General features: G+C 40.0%; 1 protein-coding gene across 3 annotated transcripts in view; it reads left to right on the top strand.

Moving 5' to 3' along the window:
* The window catches only part of ATG10 (autophagy related 10), a 208,429-nt gene extending 188,329 nt beyond the window's left edge, over positions 1-20,100 (top strand). For all 3 annotated transcript variants that reach the window (XM_046667322.1, XM_046667323.1, XM_046667324.1), the window contains 3 exons: positions 18,486-18,583; positions 19,247-19,362; positions 19,669-20,100. In XM_046667322.1, the coding sequence (XP_046523278.1) occupies positions 18,486-18,583; positions 19,247-19,346 (198 nt within the window). In that variant the 3' untranslated portion in view covers positions 19,347-19,362; positions 19,669-20,100. The remainder of the gene's footprint in view (positions 1-18,485; positions 18,584-19,246; positions 19,363-19,668) is intronic.
* Positions 20,101-22,376: the final 2,276 nt, after the last annotated feature.

Raw genomic sequence — 22,376 nt, 5'->3', positions numbered from 1 at the left:
TCTTTCTAACGGGCATTTCCCAAGATGTGGCTGTCTGCCTGTCTGTCGGTATTTATAATTGTTTTGTTAACTTTTTGATTACCAGCTCTCCATAGATCTGAACATTAAACCTTTCCATTGTCATGGTTATAAATGTCCATATTTGAAACTTGCTATCTTGTACCAGTAAACGAATTGGACATACTGAGTTGTTATATCAAAGAAAGCTGGTATGTGTGCCTCCATACCTACATTTCCAAACTGCATGCTACTAGGTACGTGAGAGTTCTTTCCACTTCTTTTCTTTTTAATTCTTGGTAGCGCGTGTATAATCAGTGGCATAAACATCACCCATTAGTCAGCTCAGCCCTCCCTGAAGTATTAGTATTCTAAACAATCCTATTACCAAAGCATTATTTTGATACTTTATTAAAAGTCCTACAGCTCTAGCATTGCTATATTCAAACACAGCTTTATGCAATTAGGATTATAATGGAAGCTTTATTACAATGATATATAACTTGTATCATCCTAATAAAAGTTCCTGTACATAGCAATGCTTTAATAATGTTGTATCTGTAACAGTGATCCTTAGTAATGGAGCTTCTCTCATGGCAACTTCATTATTAGGAAATGATTTCAGTAATAGAAATGCAAATAAAGATTTTGAGAGGAGCATTTTATGCATGGCTCTATTACTGACCTGCTATCTTTTCATGCATTACATCTAATCATTATAAACCTACCATGTAGATTATAGTTATGCTTATTACCACCCTGTTACATTTTAGCATTTCTGTCTCTTCAAATTATTGAAATTGACTGCCATTTTAAAATAAAATTCAAGGGTTAAAATAATTTAAATTTTAATTAAATTTTGATTCTAAAGCATTAAAAATGTTTCAGAAAACCTCTAATCTTTATTGTATCAGAGATTGAGTGGACCAATAGCATTCCAACCGGAGTATACGTACCCTTGGGTGTATATAAAGACTTCCCAAAGGATATGTGGGTCTGGAGAATTTTAAAGGAATTAATTTGCAGGTCTTCTCCATCCATATGCACCCTCTCATGAAATCCATCTGCCTGAAAAGGCCCTGGGGCCGAGATTTTCCTTTGCCACCTCCCCTTTATGCCGTTCTCCCACTGTACAAAACAAAGGCATACCTCACCCTGATCCCATCCCATCCCTTACCATGGCATATTGCTCAGCTAGGGCACCAGAGGGGCAATTTCACAACCCCTTTATTTAAGCACCCCCTAAGGCTCCAATCCATATTTTTTAGAGTCAGGAAGTATAGGATAGTGGTTAAGTGCCTGGGCTCTGGAGCCAGAGTCTGTGTGTGGATCCAGGCTCTGCGACCTTGATGCATCATTTAAGCTTTCTCAATCGTAGTTTCTGTATCTTTAAGATGAGGATAATAATAGGGTATTGTGAAGATTAAGTACATTCATACACATATGAAAAAATATGACCTGGAGTACATACTAAATGATGCTATTAACTCACAATTTCTGAAACATCCCATTTTACATGTTTGTTTATCAAATTTTGTAATATATTTATTTTGTTTTGATCAGCCAAGTACTACTAATAATTATAATGACAACTCACTCAGACATCTAAGTTAACACAGAGCAAAATGGTCACAGGAAATTCTGGAAAGTAAGTTCCTTTATATATATTTTTGTGTACAAGAATATGATCAATAAAAAGCTTTTAAGCATAAAATATACATTACAATAAAGTTCTTTGAGAGACGCGGAATGGAAATATAAGTTCAGGAAGAAAAATATAAAATATCCGATTGTTCATATATTTTTTAAATGAATGATGGTGGGTATCATAACACAGTGGCATTTATTTTCAATTGAGTGCATTTAAGAGAGTGACATAATAGTATTATTTAAAATTGTATGTAATGTAGAATGTTGTGTATTTAAAATTGTCAATATTTACAATACACTGGAAATTACATCCATTACAACGATTTGATGAAAACTTTTAGAGGTCAACTTATGTACCTAGGGGTATGTAGATATATATTTTTAAAATGTAGGTGTGTGCAAGCGAAAAAGTTTAAAGACATCGGAATAAAACACTGATTTATAGGAGTAAAGATGTAAGTGACCGAAGAGGCATAAAATTACCTTTATTTATGTCTTTTGAGTAGTAGGTATTGAGAATGAAACCACCTTTATCAAGTTGGGAAACTAAGAAAAATTCTAGAATTCTGAGTTCTCCCGGCAGAAAGTCAGTTTGACTCTGTGCGGACTAATCTGGCAGAATCTCTGCGGTGCTTCCCAGAGAAGTCAGTGCAGAAATAACACGTGCACTTCTGAGTCGATTAGTAATGCCTGGGAGAGAGCCCTTTCCTGAAGGGGGAGCTGGATTCGTCCTTTCCTCTGTTGGTGCAAGGGGCTCTCTTAGTGGATCCCTGCCCAGAGGCAGAAATGGAGGCCATCCTGCTCCTAGGGATGCTCTGAGAGCTGTACTTCATGCTGGAAAAGGCAACTGTAACTCCTATGGGAGGAGCAGCAGCTGGGGCAACAAAGAATGAATGGGCCTTTTCTGAGGAACATGCTAGAAATGGACTATTTTCTACGTAAAAAAGTAAAAGATGTTGAAGAAAATGTACTTGCCTTCAGATGTGTTTACTGCCAAGTATATGTATATCAGTTTGACACGCACAATTTTAGTTTTCATTTTTATTTTGTGCTATGCCTCAAGTTGAAGGTTTGGATGCCATTTTCTTACTGGGCAAGTTTCATGTCAGCATATCCATAGTTGTAACCGTAATGAATATACAATTTTATGTGCTGGTTTTTACACTTAACATTATTTTTCAGACTGTTGCCAAGGAAAGTAGAGCTTTTTAGAGGAGTGATATGATAATACTGTAGCCATATTTATACCAACTGGCGCAGAATCTGAGGAGAGCAGGAGCTTCAGTTAATGTGATTTGTTATGACCTATTTTCATGGCCCTTCGAGACCCAAGTACCAGCTTGTTGAAGACGCAGGCCAGGTAATGCAGGCCTGCTGTGAGAGCTTGGAACCTTGGCATGCTATTTCTGAAAAGCGGCTGGTCCTGCCCCAGCTGATGTGGAGAAGCAGCATCCGGGTATATAATGTGTTTACAAGCATTCAAGCAAGTCACCCAACCCCACCCTGAGCCTTAACCCTTCCCATATGTTCTGCATCCAGTCACTAATCCCCAAGGGTTGCATCCTGTGGCCAAGCTGAAAGTGGCATAAAGCCTAAGCTAGTTGCCTGGTCTTTAGGGAGTCTGTGTGATGTTTTTGTGAAGTATTTCAGAGGAGGGTTTAATTCTAACATTGAGACAGTGTTATTTAAAATAATGAGGGACTAGTTAAGCAGTTTGTGTTGGTGGCAAGATAAATTAGTTTAATCTTTTTGAAGGGAAATGTGATAATATAGATCAACAGCCATATAAATATTCCCAGTTTTTACTTATTCCTGAAATTTTATTATAAGGAAATAATCCATCATCCATATAAAATATAGGCATAATTTATAGTAGTATAAAACTGGAAAATGATCTAAAGTCTAACAGTGGAGTAATGGTAAAATCCGTTATGATTTATTAGCTAGATGGAATATTATGTAGCTAAAAAGAAAGTTGTAAGGATTATGCAAAATATAGGAAAGCATATATGAAATAATGTTAAGAGGTAAGAGGAAAAACTGAATCACAACATTATATATTTACTGTGTACATTAACTATGAAAGACAGATAATGATAGGTGGGTAAGTAGATATCAATAAAATTGGGAAGAAATCAACCTTTATGAGAAGGGAAAAAAGAGCTCAAGGATGACCTAGTGTGAAGCAATCATGAGATTTATTGACTGTGCTGGTCTGAAGGGCCATGCGAAGAAAATAATGGTGAGCTCAGAGCTCAGCCCTAAATCAGGGCTCGTCTCATGAGTTCATATGGAAAGCCCGTGTATCTCCTGGTTCCAGTTTTCTTTTTCAGTTTTAGACTCTCTTTTTTGGGTCCTCGACTTTCTTGTCCAGAAAATACTGAACTAGATTCAAACTATAAAAATCAGTTCTTAAAATTCCAACGGAAGTTACTACGGAGAAATATAAGAAGTTGATTTGGTCAGGTAATCAGATTAGAATATACACTTTTTATCCTGACATTATTAGGTTGTTTACATTTTAAATAAAATATTTTTAAAAATAAGGAACTGCCATTCTTGCCCATATGTATCAGTTTATTTTTCTAATATTTGTTTGAAAAATACCAAAATACAATTATTGTCTGAATAAAATCTGATTATGTTTATAGAAGGGAATGATTTCTTAATCTGCAGCCCATTAGTAGCGTTTTTGTTACCTAGTTTCATATTATTAGTTATCTAAAAAGTGGGAGAATTATCTCATCGTAGCTAAGGTTTTATAGGTCAGATCTTTACCTAACATTTTTCATTATTATAAAGGTCATAACAGATTCTGTAATGGTTTTATCACATCCTTAGGAATTTTCTTCATGGAGTCTCTTTTGAGAGATCTTCTAAAGAGAAAAACTAATTTATTTTTTTTTGCTGAGGAAGATTTTCCCTGAGCTAACACCTGTGCCCAATCTTCCTCTATCTTGTATGTGGGTGGCACCACAGCACGGCCACCTACGAGTGGTGTCGGTCCAGGCCTGGGAACAGAATCCAGGCCACTGAAGCAGAGTGTGCTGGACTTAACCACGAGGCCACGGGGCCAGCCCCTAAGGAGAACTAATGTTAACTTAAAGAAATCACTGGGAATCTTATTCTGGGAATAAAAGGAGTCTTTTTCTTATCAAGGCTGGGTAAGAAGCAGGAAGGAAGTACATAACTGTGAGGAGTTATAGCTGTAAACTGGGGTGCTTTTGTTAGAAATTCACATTGCTTCTATTCATCTAAAGAGAAGCATTATGGCATTTTTAAAAATCACTTGATTTATCTATGTTTTTCTGTTGCTTTAAAACTCTATTTGGCACCATGTTAAAAAGTAATTATACTAACAGTAACAAGTAATTATGCTATTTTATTTTGTGTTGCTCAGAAAACACCTTCCTGTGTGATAGTTGCCAGACATTAATATCTGGTTATCAATAAATTATGCTGTTTTGTGGGTTTGTTCTTGAAAATCCTTGATTTTCTGATTGCTGATTCACTCTTCTATCACCCCCAACACACCTTGCTCTAAAGTGGTGTCAGTGTTTTACTGACTGTCTCAGAAATAGACTTACCCCAAAATTGTCACCGTTCTGTAACATAGTGAAAGGAAAAGAAAAAAAATTCATGCTTGAAAGTACAAGCTCCGAATTGTTTTCTTTTAAGACAAAAATAGAATAAATGTAAGGCCTGCAAGTTGTTTCAGGCTGAAGTGCTGCATTCAGTCCTAGCAGGCTTGGCATTGGTAGGGAAAGACTAAATTCCTGAATCTGGACATGAGTCTCAGCGCCATCATTTCTGAGTACCAGGACCTTGGATAAGCTGCCCCTCTGAGCAGATTTCTAGAAAATGGGTGGAGGCTGAATGAAAGTTCTTCTGTCTGGCCCTCCCAATACTCAGAGGTTTGACTAGAGAGACAGAGAAACCCAGAGTGTCCTCTGGTGACAGCATCCCCCATCAGGTGTTTTTAAAAAACGAATGTTTCTACTAGAGCAGAACGTTTTAATAGAAACATTGATATGGTACGTAACAAAGCTTCTAAACAGAGACTTAGAGTCCTTTTTGTCTTCATTTAAAATCTGTTTTATTTTTCTTTCTGTAATGCTATATAAAATCGTGTCAACATACAAAATCATTCTAAGCCTCGCATTTTCTCATTTTCTCTGGATGAGAGCTTTGATTAGCTTTTTACAAGTTCTTCATTAGTAATCGGCTTGCTTTTTTGTTTTTGTTTTTGGCTGTTGTCTCTAATAAGTTTATGTTCTATCAAAGAAAGCTTTGAGGATGGTCTGAAATATGCCACTCTGTGTTATGTTACAGAATATTACAGTTTAATATTCTTTATAAAATGCAACCAACAAGTGCTATTAGGATTACATGTTCATTTCTTCTTTTTGATGCTGGTGGCTGGTCGGCGGGGGCTGTTCAGTCTTATCGTCGTGCCTGACCTAGTTGTGCAGCCGTTCCTGTTTAATTAATAGACATTTACATAAGCTCTTTTTCCCTCCAGCAAGCTTTATAATGGTCTTGTTGGTTATCTCCTTTCACCCTGTGAAGTATCAGCAGTACTATTCCCATTTTGCATATCAAAATACAGAGAGATTAAATTATGTACAACAAATTCATAACTGAATAAGTTTGGGAACTCAGAGTTCTGGCATATTAATGGTGTTGCTTAAAGCAACAAGCCGTATAAAGTCTGTAAATATGTTCAAGCTCTGCTGTCTAATCCAGGAGTTGGAGTTGGGACTGTCAGCAGCCCTGGGAGGGAGCCCTTTGTAGATGGAGGCAGCGGTGGGAGAATTTGTTGCTGGACTCCCTCTGGAGCCATGAAAGGAAAGTTTTTGTTAGCAGAGGAGGTGGTGTCTGAGAACTATTGCTGTGATGTCTGTAATTTTTAATAAAAATTCTGGGAAGCCTGGGGGCTTCTGTGCAGCATATGAATTTGAAGAATTGTCCCTTTTTTTTTTTAAATTCACCTTCCCAAACACCATTAGAATTTTATTCCTAATTGTCAACTATTTTGGCCCCAAAATGTCAACAGGTGCAGCTAGAGCAAGGCATAGCTTCCTTTGGCTGCCTCTGCCCGTCCCAGAAATAAGGAGAAATGTGCTGACCTTTCTGGGTAGTTGGACAAGACCTTCATTTCTTCCCCACATATTTTTTTTTCTTAAATATTCTTTCACTGTCTTTCTATCTATATCCTCAAACACTTAGAAAGGATAGACATCTGTCCTGGGTTATTTCTTCTTTCCCAGTCTTTTTTCAAAACTGTAAGAGAGGATTGCTCGCACTTCTAACGTTGCTTCTTTGTCTAGTATGGTTAGTGGTTATTTCCAGAGAATACTTTGGATCTAACAGGGATTGCCTCAGTCATTTGACAGCACCACTAACAAAACAAAAATAGACATTTTTTTCTTCTCCACATTTACAGAACTTCTCAGTCCTACTTAAAAGATGGAAGTCTATGTGTCTCTCACTGAACTCCCTTCCCGTTAAACCTGGAGCAGCCTCTTTCTGTCTTAAATTCTACCGCCACAGTCTTCCTTTCCCCTGCCCCAAGTTCTGCTCATCCTTTAAGGTCTGGAGCAGATTAAACACCACATCTTCAGGAAGTCTTTGCTGCCCCCTCCCCCCACCAGCAGAAGTGACCCCTCCTTGCTCTGAATTCCCCTATTCCTGGATTTGTACCTTTTGAGTGGCCAGGTTCATAATCTGTTACGTATTAGAGTGATTTCTGTAACCCTTGAATTGCAGATGTCCTAATGGAGCATGAGGAGAGGAGAGGCGATGTCATATTTCATTTGACTCAAGTCTTTCTCAGCTCATGAAAATATATACTCTCTGTACAATCTGGTGTTTCCAACTGTAGGACAGTCAGCACAGCATTAGAGACACTACACAGTTATAGCAAGCATAAGATCTGCAGGGTGAACATTGTAGCTGAGTTCCAGGCCTCCAGGATCTCACCATGAGTATCATTCTGGGAACAAGTGGTCTTTCCATCCATGGAGCCTCAGGCCTGGGCCTCCTCTGCATCATGGTTTTCCTTTAGTTTACTGGGGAGCTCCTCTCTGACCTCAGGTGCTTGCAGGCCTTCCTCAGGACGCCTTCCATCTTGCGTGGGGAGCATCTCATTTTCTGCTGATGCCACTGTGATCCCTACGCAGTCTTGCCGTGACGGTGCAGCCTCCCCATGCTTCCTTTCCAAATGATGGAAACAAAATTCCTCCCCCAGAGGGCATCTTTCTTGCCAGCTTTTCTTGTTCCTGGTCACAAGTCCTATTAGTCCCCCCACCATCAGGCCAAACAAGACTGCTGTTCCCCCTGGAGATCTGCTTTTCCATTCTCTTTAAAAATCCTAATGGAAGGGGAGTGAGTGGTGACACACTTACTCGCCTTTGGAACTTTCTTCCCTAGAGGTGCAATCCAGGACTTTTAGTACTGGGGTGCAACTGGACTATAAGCCCCAGGAGTTGAGGTCATGGGATGCTATTTTATATCTTCCTAATATCTAAAACTAGAACATAAACTCCATGAGAGCAGATTTTGCTTCTGTCTTGAGTATGCTTACATCTCCAGTGCCTAGAACAGTGTGCCTGGCACACAGAACAGACTCTGTAAATATTTGTTAAATAAATGAGTGGGTGGATGGATGGATAGATGGATGAATGTCTAGGATGGAGTCTTACTCACAATAGGTATACAGTGATGTTTATTGAATACATGAAGTAAAAAATACATGAAGTAATAAACGAGTGAATTAAATAGAAAGGCATGAGTTTACTATATATTTTAGTAGTTTTTGACTCTGCTTCTTAGTCTGGGTAACATACCTTAGGGGGATACAGTGGTCTGGCAGGGGGCAGGCTAATTCACAGAATTACAACATGCATCTCAGCGCATCAACTTTTTCAATGGTAATATTGGATATTATTTTTTATGTGGAAACCAATAAATAGATTTTAGAATATATTGCATAATTGACATAAGTTTTTAAAGTAAATTGCATGAGGAGAGTTACTCCTAACCATGCCCTCAAACTGTCTCCTTTATTCTTAGATACACTTTGGAGGAACTCTTTGAGAAAACAGATATGTATAGAAGTCCTTATCTGGGGACTCCTATAAATGCCCAGGAGGTGCTGTCCCTGGTTTTGTGCCAAGGAGAAAGAATGTTTCTCTCCCTACACTGGCATAGGGGCCACTGGTGCCTTCCGCACAAATATTTCCCTTTATGGAACAGGCTGCATGTGCCAATAACAATTTACTTTGGCACAGTAGGATGTCTTTGTCTATGCAGCAATCCCACAAATATTTATTGAGTGCCTATTGAGATGAAAGGCACTGTCCTGGATACTGAGATTAAAATAGTAATCAGAATACTTCCTCTGCCCTCAAGGAATTAGAGCACAGTAGAGCAAGACTCCTGCCAACAGTCAGTAACCTATACAGAACCATGTGGAATTAAGTAGTAGGCCTAGGCATGGGGTGCAGAGGGGACACAGAGAGGGGGCACCTAATGTAGGTGAGGTAGAAGCTGAGGTCTGGAGGAGAGAAATGGGTATCAACAGGTGAGAGAGGGAGGGAGGGGTTCCAGGCACAGAGAACGGCATGTACAAAGGCCTGGAGGCAAGGAAAAGAAAAAGTTTGGGGCACAGCAGGTAGTTTAATGGTAAACTAGACATAAATATAGGTAAATATGTGGCTCTGTAATTCTGAATAGAATTTTTTTAAACATAAAAGTGATAGAAGAAATAAAAAGGAGAAATTATAGATTTAATTATCTAATATCGCATTCCACATTTGGATCATCATGAACAAAATTTAAAGACAAATGCCAATCTGGAAATAAAAAATATTTTGACTATTTCAGCAACTTCGGTGAGAGCAGTGGTTATCTGATTCTGTACCAGTGTATTTCTAACATTTGACCTGGTGTACGGCTCAGAACGATGGTTGAATGAAAAGAATCAGTGTCCTCAAAAGATACTACAGAGCTAATACAAATTCATAAGAAAACCAAACAAAACATATGGAGGGAAATAATAAGAATTAGTACAGAAATCAGTAAAACAGACGACAAATATGCTGAGAGATGATCCACTGAAGACTCATATGGCAGGCGCTGGCACGTAGTGGGCACTCCATCAGTATCTGTTCAGGGACTAAAAAGCAACAGAAAACGACAAAGTGTGTAGATGAAAAGACCTGAAAGGAAGCTCACCAAACGGCGATTAGATCTATTGGGCTGTTTTAGACTATTCTGCTTTTATTCTTTGTTCTTTTCTGTATTTTCTGAACTTTCTATATGTATTGCTCTTATAATTTCATGAAAATACGTTCATTTGGAATTTTAAAAAAAAGAGTTTTGAAGAGGTGGACTAGAGAGGATGGAAGACGGGGACTATTCTGGATGCCACCTCAGGTCAGGGAAGTGAGGAGGTGCCGGGTTGGAGCGTGGTCTCTGAGGAGCTCTGCCCCTCACCACATGGGTGACTTGAAGCATGATCTCTCTGATCCTGTTCTCCACAGTGGCAGGATAAAAGCCCTCCTCAAAGAGTTACTGGGATGGGTGACCCCGGGCAAAGCTCTTAGTACAGTGCCTGATACTGTAGAGGCTCAAGGGCCACTCTCCCTTCCCTGCTTGAGGGGGCGGGATGTGGGCGATAGCCCTCTTCATTTTCAAGGGAGGTGCTCAGCGTGGGAGGCAAATTTCCTCGGTCTGGAATATGAAACTGGGTGAAAGTGTAATATGGGAAATTATATTTGTGCCCTCCTGGAGAGCCAAGAAAATTAAGAAATGAACCAAGTAACTCATCATATTTATTAGATGTAAGAATGAAGGTGCAGTATTATCATTTCCTTGTGATAGTCATATCTAACAGTTCTGAAACCAATTCAAAGTATTCATGTCAGACTTATTTTATGAGACATTTAACCATTGCTAAATTAAATTTCATAAGAGAATGTGCCTATATAACTCCTCTGGAGTGACGGAGATAGAAATCTGACCCATCGTTTCTATTTTCACGGAAAACCATTTAGCAGAACTTTGTTCCAGTGGAAGTGTTTATTGAGTTGTAAGCCTAGCACAGTTCATTGGCTGCATGTATTTCCACACTGACATTTTTCTCAGTGCAGATTTGCATCAGTTCATTAGTACTGACAGCAGATGGTAGCACTTTCACACAAATTTACCTTCTGAATTGATCGAAGAAATGTCACTAAAAAGATCCTGACAGTTTTGAGGTTCTTCCATTTCTGAAAATGGTATATTAAACAAATAAGGTGTAGGATTTTAGATTTTTTTCAACTCCAGCACATAATTCCTAAACCGACTAAAGACACTTTCATCTTTGATTCTGGCTGTCTAAAGGATAAAGTAGAAAATACAGATAATCTTTCCTGATAGCATAAGCCTTAAAAAAATCCCCATTGCAGAAAAATGGCTTTTGGAGAATATTATCCAGATTGATTGTCTACACTGATCAAATGCCTCAAATTATTTGTAAATTCTCTACCTTACTTTGTCTGCATACGAATCATTTGGCTTGGAGGATCAGCTGATTGAATGTGACTGAAAATATAGTACTGGCTCAGGTCACAAGGCTAACTTTGAATTCTGTCACTTCTGCAGAATAGATATCCATAAGATTAACACATTATTGAATTACAGATCCTTTGCTTTTAGTTAGGGTTAAATCATTATAAAATTATCAGACAAAAAGATTAATGTTTGCTAAGTGACTGAATAAGAGAACATATGCATTCTAATCACATCAGGCAAACTTCTAATTTTTCTACATTATATAACCATTATTATATTCTTATTAATTCAAGACCTTGTATTCAGTAGTCCTATGTATTTAAAGGATTTGAGTATTTTTAAAATTAATTTTCCATCTGTATTTGAAAAGTGATTAATGATTTGGTTAATAAGCCACACTAAGAGAAGCTGATATATTTGAGAAAGCATTGGGTGTTGACCATGACAATTTAACCATGTAATTAATTATGGATGCTTTTGACACATTGCCAGAAGAGTGGTCATGATTAACAACATGCTTAAAGGATTTATTTAACAAACAGGAGCTTTCGGGTTCTCCATGCTCTCAAAAACCACACTCTTACTAACATTCTAACAATAGGAACTCAAGTTAATTCTGACTTAATTTAGCTAAAATATAGCAACTTTGTTCAATATATTTCCATTTCCCCCCTCCCTTTGTGCTATTATTATCAGGTATATTACATCTATATATGTTATAAATACAGCACTACAGTATTATAATTTTTCCTTATGTAATCTTATGTCTATTAAAGTAATTAAGAGAAGAAAAAATACTTAACAGTCATATATCTACCATTTATGATGCCTTTTAGTTTTTCCTGTGGATGTGCATTATGCTCTGGAATCATTTCCTGAAAGACTTGCTTTAGCACATTTTATAAGACAGGTCTGCTAGTAAGCAATTCTCTCAGTCTGTTTCCCTAGGATGTATTTACATTACCTTCACTGTTGAAGGGTAGTTTTGCTGGATATAGAATCCTTGGTTGACAGCTCTGCGGTTTTCCCCCGTAACTTTGAATATGTCCTGTGCTGCCGTCTGGACTGATGAGACACTAGTCGTCATTGTACTGTTATTTCTCTTTGAGCAATGTGTCCTTTCTCTCTTGCTGCTTTTAAGATTTTCTCCTTATCTTTTGCTTTTAGCCAATCAACTATGAGGTGTCTAAGCATGGATCTCTTTGTGTTTCTACTTAGGGTTTGTCAAGCTTCTTGTAGATTAAATGTTTTTCATTAAAGTTTAGAAGTTTTCAGCCAGTATTTCTTCAAATATTCACCTGCTCTTTCTCTCTTGCCTCCCCTTCTCAGCCTCGTCTTATGTGTCACTAATACACTTGATATGGTCTCACAGGTCTCTGGGGCTCTGTTCGGTTTTCCTCGTTTTTTTTCCTCTTTCCTTCAGACTGAATAATTTCTATTCATATATCTTCAAATCCACTAATTCTTTTTACTGCCATCTCATTTCTATGTTTGAACCTATCTAGTGAATTTTTTATTTCTGTATGGTACTTTTCAACTCTAGAATTTCCATTTGGTTCTTTTTATAGTTTGTATTCCTTTACTGAGGTTACCTATTTGCAGAGTCATTATCATAATTTTTTCCTTTAAACATAGTTTTCTTCAATTCTTTGAACATATTTATAATAGCTGCTTTGAATTCTTTGTAAATCCAACACCCAAGCCTACTCAGAGTCAGTTGTTGTTAATGGTTCTTTTTTTCCTTAGTATGTATCGCACTTTTCTATTTATTTGCATATCTCATAAATTTCTTTGAAAACTAGACATTTTAGATAATATATTGTAGCAATTCTGGATTCCAATATTTTCCCCTCAGGGTTGTCTTTTTGTTGTTGTCGCTATTGTTTCTATTTGTTTGTTTACTTTAGTAACCTTCCTAGGCTTTATCTGCAGAATTTGTCTCCACTGTAAGTGTGGCTGCTGCTATCTCTGTGATTTTGTTTTTCACTCTTATTTTCATGTTTTAGCTTGTTTCCCTTGGAGTCACCCAGCTATGTCTGCATAGCTTGCTGGGTAGCCAGTGATTGGACAGAGGCTGTGTTCAAATGCCTCAAGCCCATAAGGCTTCCCTCCTTTACTAATGGATGTGTGTGGGGGTTGGAAGCACATTCAACATTCGGATGACATTCGAGTAGGCACCTGCTTTTACTTTCCATCAGGCCTTCTGTCTTGCCCTGCACCTGCTCCTAGTTCCCAGTCAGCCAGGCACGCCTGGGAACTTACCTAGCCCCTCCACAACTGTCTTGTCTCCAGAATCTCCCCATTAAATTTCTGGCTGGTCCGCTGCTTGCCTCAACTGGGGCTGCAACATCTGGCTAGCAGAGCTGCAGTTTTTTCTTTTCATTTAGTACCAATTTTGCTATTGTTATTTTTTATTTATTTATTTTTTGGTGAGGAAGATTCACCCTAGGCTAACAAATGTTGCCAATCTTCGTCTTTTTTTTCTTTTTTTTTGGCTTGAGGAAGATTAGCCCTGAGCAAACTAACATCCGTGCCAGTCTTCCGCTACTTTGCATGTGAGATGCCTCCACAGCATGGCTGACAAGTGGAGCAGGTCCTTGCTGGGATCTGAACCCATGAACCTATGCCACTGAAGCAGAGCATGTGGAACTTTTAGCCACTCGGCCACAGGGCTGGCCCCCGTATTTTGCTGTTTTTATTACCTGTGCCACTGGGTGTAGTTGTTGCCATCTGTTGGAGATCAAGTCAGCCCTGCTGGCAGCACAGCTATTGGTTCTCATGGTCAGCTCCACTCTGGTAGAACTTCCCTGTTGATGGAGCGAGGGTGGAGCTGGGAGAGGCTATGGGAATGTTTCTAGGCAAGAAGGCTGCAGACTTTCTGTGTCTAACTTGAAGTTCTGGCAGCTTTTCATGAATTAAACACTTGTCACATTTTTTATTTGCCTCTTGTTGATTTCCACAGTCCAGAAATGATTGGCTTTTGACAATTTTGTTCCATTTTATACTTGTTTTTTGGGGAGAGGATTTGCTGATCTCTTCATTTTACTACAGCTGGAAGTCCACTCCTATTGTTATTTATGTATGAAACATTTCTTAAAAGATTACACAAATATGCCTTATAATGATTCCTATTTTAAGTTGATAAGCATATCATAGCTTGACTTTTTAAAACTAAAAGCATCTTACCAAAACAATATAGCTTTTACTTTAAAATCAAATTTCAACTTTTGATTTTTAAAGACAGTCATTTTGTTTTAATATCTTCTGTCTAGTTGCATAGATTTAAGTTCTTAATATAATGAAGAATAGAGAATTTTACGTTTTACCTTTTTTCAGGCGGCCAACCTGCATTACAGAAATGTTTAAGCTTTTTTAAAAGCTCTTCTAAGGCATGAAAGTCTCTTTTTTTAAAAAAAAAGGTGTTCACATGAGCATTACCATGCATTTAATTTTATTAGAACTTAATGCTAATGTGACTTAATATGATTTAAATGCTAATATGACTTTTTTATGTTATTTGAAGGACAATGAATATTAAAATCTTTTAGATTACTGAAGTGTTTTTGAAGTGCATGGGCTTTTATTTTAATTTAAATTCATTTAAATTATTTTCCATTAATTTGTCCTATATACCAATATATTGGTAGCACCAGTTGCCATATATACCTAGACTTTTTCCTAACTCAGATTTCTCTTCCCTGTGGTTCTAATCAGTTGTCAAATGTTCCTAGACATTTAGACACCAGGCAGTGATGTTTTTACCATGCTGAATAACTCTATGTTTTGTTTGATGAGGTTAGATATTGAAATTGGCCTTTATTATAGGGTATCACAGACCATATTGTGGATGTCTGAGTGTTATTATCCTTGTCTGTTTAGATATCAATGGGTTGACTAATAATAGTGAACTAAGTGCTTACTATGTGCCAGACACTGTTTTGAACACTTTTCTGGCATTTTCTTATTGAAGGACCACAATCAATCTATGAAATAGATGCTATCATTAATCCCAGTTATTAGATGAGGAAACAAAGACATAAAATGGTTAAGTGGTTTGCCTGAAAAGCTCACAGCTGCTAACTAGTGGAGTAGGAAGTGACTCCAGTCTTAACTGCAGAGCCCATGCCTGCTCTTATTCACTTGCAATATGGACTGCGTAAAAGATGACTTGTAGAAGTCAAGTCCAAGTCTTTACTAAGCAGCATCAAATGAGCAGAACTGCAGTGTGACATTGGGCTACATCTGCTTAGGAAATGATCCCCTGGACTTTAAGTCTGTCTGTATCCAAGAGTGGATATATGTTATACTCTGATATGGTTATTCTTTTGGAGTCTTGTAAAGGTTCGGCCATAGTCCTATAAGGAAGAGGCAAGGTCTTGACAGTGTTATAAAGCCATTCTTCACAAGAGTCACCAACTCCTCAAGGAAACTGAACAGTGAGGGGTTAAGATTCTTGGAGGACACTCTTGGTGGTGGCTGTGAGTGCTTCCATCCGCCATGTAGGCCAGGAAGGGAAGGCCCAGGCAAGATCTCTTCCTAGTATCTCACATGACTCCAATGGGCCTGGGAGCCCCAGTACTGTAACAGTTTGGATCTTTAAGAGCCCATAGCTTTGCATGTTAACTACACTTTCAGTATTTCCACACTTGTGGTAGAGTCTTGTGTGAGTAGTCCCTTCCACCTCAGCTACAGGAAGCATGGGCTCGAGTGTTTAAAGCTGGAGGAGTTGCCCCATGAGTGTGAAAGTGACCAAGTGTTCAAGGCACACCAAAGGGAGGGCGAGTCTTGGAGAGGAGGAGAGGCTGCAACCCTCTAAACAGTAATTATTTTAGTGCAGGATAATTCTGAAATCCTTTTGCATTTCCTACGCATGTTTCCTTGCTCATTTCCCTTTATGACCTTCTGCCTCCGACACTTTGTCCCAGACCTCTGCATGGTTGGGTTTTTCTTGCCATTCTGATCTCTTTAAAGATCACCTCTTCAGTAAGGGCTTCCCTTTCACCAAATCTAAATATCACCACAGTCCCTCCAGAATCATGTTACCCTGTGTTATGTCATTCATAGCACTGACTATTATTATCTGGATTATCTTGTTTATTTATTTGTTCTGTGTTTATTGGCTGTCTCCTGCAGTGGAATGTAAGTTCCATGGGATCAGGGACCCTGTTTATCTTTGAGATACAGTGATCTCTATAACTATATCCAAAACCGTTCCTGGCAGACTCATAAGAGATGATCAGTAGGGATGTGCTGAATTAATAAGTGTTAGTTTAAGGCAGTTGAGGGAAGCCAGAATCCAGTTGGACAGGAGGACTTGCTATAGACCTGACACATCTGGCCTGTGACACCAGGGTCTTGTCCGGAAAGGGAATGAGGCGTAGGGTGAGCTGGAGAGAGGGAGCCCAGGCTCTGCTGTACCAATCAGGTCTCTGGGCAGAGACAATCTGGAGGTGGCACTTGGGGCGACATACACCGACCCACACCCAGTGGATACCTCAACCCTCACCACACACATACACGGCAAGTCTCCACACCTAGTGTCTCCAGTACAAGTGGAACTGTCCCTCCCATTTCTTGTGGGTGGTGTGTGCGCTTGTGTGCAGACATGAAAGCTTTCGGGTTGGAGGGTGGGGGCTGCAGGGCCAACCACACATAATCTTCCCACAGACAGCTCTGAGTGCAGCTTCTCCTTGGACTGGCTGAGAAGAGGAGAAGAAGCCAGGAGAAGAAGCTAGGCAGCACGTAGTCCAAATCCAGCCTAAGACTTGTTTTATTTGGCCCACACCATATTTAAAAAAAAAAAAAAAAAAGTGCCAACACTTAAATTTAGGAAGTTTTACATAAAAATCTGGATTTCTAGATTATTTTGACAAATGGGAAGACCTGGCACACTAAACCTGCATTCCCACATGGCACAGTTGGCTGGAACAGAGTGGCAGGCACAGCCTCGGCTGGGTGCCTTCTCTGGTCTCCACAGTCCCCATCACCTGCTGGTGTATTTAACTGGCCTCACTCCTTCAGGTCACCTGCCTGGTCTTCATAGGTATTTGCCTTACTCTAGTTGGGCTGCTACAACAAAATAGTACCGATTGGGTAGTTTATAAACAACAGAAGTTTATGTCTCACAGTTCTGGAGGCTGGAAGTCTGAGATCAGGGTGCCAGCCTGTTCTCATGAGGGCCCTCTTCCAGGTCACGGACTTCTCTGTGTCTTCACAGAGTAGGAAGGGACAGGCGAGCTCTCTGGAGCCTCTTTATAAGGTCGCTAATCTCATGCCTGAGGGCTCTAGCCTCATCACCTAATCACTTCCCAAAGGCCCCACCTCCTAATACCACCACACCGGGAATTAGCATTTCAACATATGAATTTTGGGGGACACAAACATTCAGATCATAGCCATATTTGAGTTTGCAATCTCTGGCAACATGGTTAATCCACAATGTAAACGATCGATAAATATATCATCAATAATTGTTTTTGTGTTGGTAGAATTTGTGCAGAGATCACTCACCATGTCGAGACCTTCTAGGGCTCCCACTGCTTGCCAAATAATGTCCACATCCCTAACCTGGCAGCAGTCTGACCTGCATCTTATATCCACTCATTCTCTTGCAAAGACAGTAGAGTTCCATCATATGGCCTTTTCACTTATAGAAACAGCCCTATGAGCTTGGGAGAGATGGAAGGAGAGAAACTTAGAAAGAGAGACAGACAGACAGAAGTAGAACAATTTAAATAATGGAGGCTATTCTCCCCCACCCTTTTCTATCCACTGAACAAGTGCCCATTGGCACTGAATGCACTTAGCCCTGAAACAATTAACATGTTGATAAAATTCATGTAGAAAAATGTGCAAATGATTTTGGTCCCCTTACCACTAACAAAGAAGTGAATGAAGCACATTGTTCAGATGGCGGTCAGGCTACTGGACTTTCAGACATCCTTGAGGAAAAACTGAAGAATAATTCGGCCAGAGAGGAACGCTAGCTGACAAAGAGTTAGATGGAATGGACAAAATTTATCGACAGTTCGTATCGTGTAAACAAACCACGTGCCCTCCTGTACTTGATGACACCTACCAGTGCAGAACTCCTGTCGCCAGCTTCTTTTTGTGTTTGGATTACAAATTACATTTCAAAGCTGAAATCTCTCTGTCTTAATTTAATAACTTGGAATTTAAAACAAAGCTTTATTTTAAAGCAGTAAACCAGATTATGTGTTTTAACTCTTTCAATGTAACTCACACTGGCAATCCTGGACCAACTCTGATTCTTACAGGAGCATCCAATACTTGGGCAGCCCTTTTTTGTACTTCATCCCTGCAAGACGAATGAATTCATGACTCCTGTGCTAAAGAATTCTCGAAAAATCAATAGGTAAGAAATACCATCAAGATACATTGGCTTTTACTCTTATTTTAAAAGTATAAATCTTTTTATGTGACTTTAAAAGCTAAGCTGAAAAAGAAATATTTTTGTAATAATAATAATGCCTAACATTTATTGATTTTTACTGTGTGCTCGGTGCAGTTCTAAGTATTTTATATATATTAATGCATTGGATTTTTATAAGGCCTCTGTGAGCTAAGTTCCATGATTTTATCCAATTTACAGAGGAGGAAGCTGAAGCACAGAGGGGTGAAATGACTCTGCCAAGGTCACACAGCTCCTCAAGTGGTGGAGCTGGGATTAGAACCCAGGCATTTTTGCCTTGGAGCCATGCTCTGAACCAGCGCACTCCACTACCCTAGCAAACGCTGCGCATTTTAAGGGTAAACTTGGAATCATCAAGGGGAGTCAGGGGCCCTAGTGCCATGACTCCTCCTTAAACTACCGTAGTGAGGGATCCTCACAGTCTCTTTGGACCTCGAGTCCTTGTCAAGTAGTGGGCCTGGCATTTGGAAATGCCAGGATTTCGAGCGGTGGGCACACATCTTTGAAGAAAGCCTCATTTCTTTTACTGTTGGTAGCTGATTTTCTACCATTCATCCAAACTACAACGAAAACATTGGAATCGCCTGTATTTTCATTGTTTCCCAGGAACGTCAACTACATCACGTCATGGCTGAGCCTTGTGGGGCCAGTTGTTGGGCTGCATCTACCTCTGAGTTATGCCGGAGCAGCCTCTCAGGATGAATGAAACGTCAATCAACAAGGTAAAGAGAAAAGCCTGCACTGAATATTTTGCTGTTAAAAGATCCTGGTATCTCAAAGATACATCGAACCTGGTGGCCCCACCATATATTAGGTCTGCTTTCATCTCTAATAGGCTGAACGCTGACTCGTTTTTTAATTTTCCAACCAACCAGCACCAGTCATCTAGGAAGCATTTACTTTGCCATAATAACACTCACCCAACTGCAGGACTGGCTGGTTTTATTTTAGAACTGATATTCTTGCAATAAATCTTTACTGCTCAGTTAACTTTCCTTTATTCTCTTGGCTTTCTTGTTGTTCTTCAGACTCTTCTACTGAGCCAGAGAGCTTAGAAATGTGGCATGAAGAGCGCTGGAGTTTACGAGGCCGACCCTGGTTTTAACAGGACCAATACCGTGCAAGATCTCAGCTCTCCACGATTTTGACATGGGTTTTTTTTCCCTTGGAAGCAAATATCTGCAGCAGCTGACCTACTGTGTGTTTAGAAGAAGCACCTCCAAAGGCACAAATCACTTTAAATAGCACAAAATGAATCGAAATCAGTAATAGAAATACTGGCATCATTAGGGCACTTCCAGGTCATTCTCTCATGTCTCTGAGACTTGTTTTCTTCATCTTTAATATGAGAATAACAAGCTACCTTATAGGGGTGCTGTGAGAACCATGTGAGATCACTAATGCACAAGAAAATATTGTAAAGTGTTATACAAATATTCATTAAATGCTCACCTTTCTTATATTTGACTATTATCCACCCAGTCTGTCAGTAAGTTTAACAGCCAGTGAGGTATTAAGAGGAACCTAATCTGGAAGAACTTTTGGTTTTAGGATGCTTGTTTTGTTTTTCACTTTAACTTGCTAGGGGCTGAGACTAAGATAAACACGCACTGGCTTCTTAGAGCATCTAGATTCGTGTCTGTCCGGGAGGGACGCACTTTAGAATCACCTGAGGATCTTTTACAGGTACAAACGCTGGGCGCCACCTTCTCAAACAGGTGATTCGGCGGCACGCGCTCCTGGAGAACCTTGTGTGCCATTTGTTTGTACGGCTTTCGTCTCCCAACAGGCCTTTTCCACTTCTGTGTCTAGATCCAGCAAGCTGGACTTTCTTCCTAACTCTTGTCCGGGCACTGCCCCCAGACCCCGGAGAGGAAGAAAGCCTAGGAGGCGGCCGTTGGCGCGGCTGCCCACATTGGGGATCCTCTGCTGGCGGATCGCGGAAAACCCACGCGCTTCCGGTCTGTGGGTCCAGGCGGATCCCTCACGGAGGGAGCGGAAGGAGAGGAAGGGTTAATTCAAACTGCTAGAAAAGCTAAAAGTCAATGTGAAAACGCTGAGCTGCACGTATTCTTGCTGGGATGAGAGCCTGCTTACATGCTGGCTGGGCATTTTGGCATTTACCACTTAGCATCTTTTCAACTTCTGCAAGGGATTTTCCCCCACTCTCCCTAATGTAAACACAGATTCTCAGCAAGTCTTTTCTCAAGCCAGGCCATTTCTGGGGTAAAAAAAAAAAAAAAAGTAAAATAATGTGTTATCTGGATGATGTACTTGTCTGAAAATATTAGTTATGTTTTGCTAACAGATTCTGAGATGATAGTAGTTTATGAGTTTGGGGCCAATGTGTAGTTTTTTCCAAAAAGTTAAAAAAATTTTTTTCTGTAATTGATGAAGACCTGAAAATTCATCCGTGGCAGCAAAAAGTTCTGAGGAGCTCCAGTAGGTGGCGGAAACCTGCCTCGCCAGAAAGACCCCTCTCCTCAGGCAGCTCTTTTTTTTTAGAATGTTTTTCACTTGAACTTTTAGGGGTCCCCCCTCTCCAGTGGCCGAGTGGTCAAGTTCCCAGCTCCGCTTCTGGGGCCCAGTGCGGATCTTGGACACAGACATGGCTCTGCTCATCAAGCCATGCTGAAGTGACGTCCCACATCGCACAACCAGAAGGACCTACAACTAGAATATACAACTATGTACTGGGGGGCTTTGAGGGGAAGAAAAAACAAAAAGAGGAAGACTGGCAACAGATGTTAGCTCAGGGCCAATCTTAAAAAAAAAGATTTTTTTTAGTTGATAAAAATTTCCATTTTTAAGAATGCAGTTACATAACAGACTGTTATCCCAACCATTCTAAAACATTAGCAAATATTTTGTTTTGTCAAAGTAGCAGTTCTTCCTGTGCAACGTGGGGATTTTTCCTCTGGCTTTCCTCTCCAGCTGGTAGCGTGCAAACACCTTCAGTCAGAAGTAGGGCTGGTTAGAGCTGCTACCAGCCAACCTCCTTTTGGGGGACCTTGGAAAAACGGCTTCAGCACTTTGGTCCTCAGTTTCCTCCTTTGCAAAATGAGAAAGTTTAGCTGTGAGACTTGTGAGGCCCTCTCCAATCTTGGGTCTGTGAAATAGGGAGAGGTCTAAAGATCTCTGCTGTGAGTCTGATTAGCTGCTAGCTGTGTGACTTGGGCTAATTTTCTTAATCTCCTTTAGTCTTTTGCCATTTCTATAATAAAAAGCCCACAACATCTATCCCACTCTCCTGACAAGGGCAGAAAGAAGAACAAAATGGGCAGGAAATCTGAATGTGCTTCATAGCCAGCATAGTGCTGCCTGGAGTCGGGGATCACGAGTAATTGGTCGGGATGCTGGCATACCTAGACCTTCTCACCTCATTTCATGCCTGCCTCCTCCCCACTGCAGATGGGCTCTTGACTGGGCTCTTGATCATCCTTATCTGATCATTGCTCACGCGGGTTCCCACTTGGAAAGGCTTCCTTCCGCATCCCTCTTCCCAATTCTCAACCTAGTCTACAGCATTCACGGGTTTACAAATCTATCTCTGACCTCCGCAGCCCCCCCTGGTCGGCCTCCCCCTTCATTGCTCACGGTATTTAGTCATAGTAGCATTTAATTGTCTCTTATTCACTCTGATTTCTTCCCCTTCTATAACGGATGGTAAGTAACTTACGTACTGACCCATTTTTGTCTTTGGTACGTTGTACGGTGCGTGCACAGAAGAGTGGCT

The sequence above is a fragment of the Equus quagga genome, chromosome 7, assembly GCF_021613505.1.
Source record: "Equus quagga isolate Etosha38 chromosome 7, UCLA_HA_Equagga_1.0, whole genome shotgun sequence".
In the NCBI taxonomy this organism is placed as follows: Eukaryota; Metazoa; Chordata; class Mammalia; order Perissodactyla; family Equidae; genus Equus; species Equus quagga.
The sequence above is the reverse complement of the archived record's forward strand: the minus strand, read 5'-3'. Positions and strand labels throughout refer to the sequence as shown.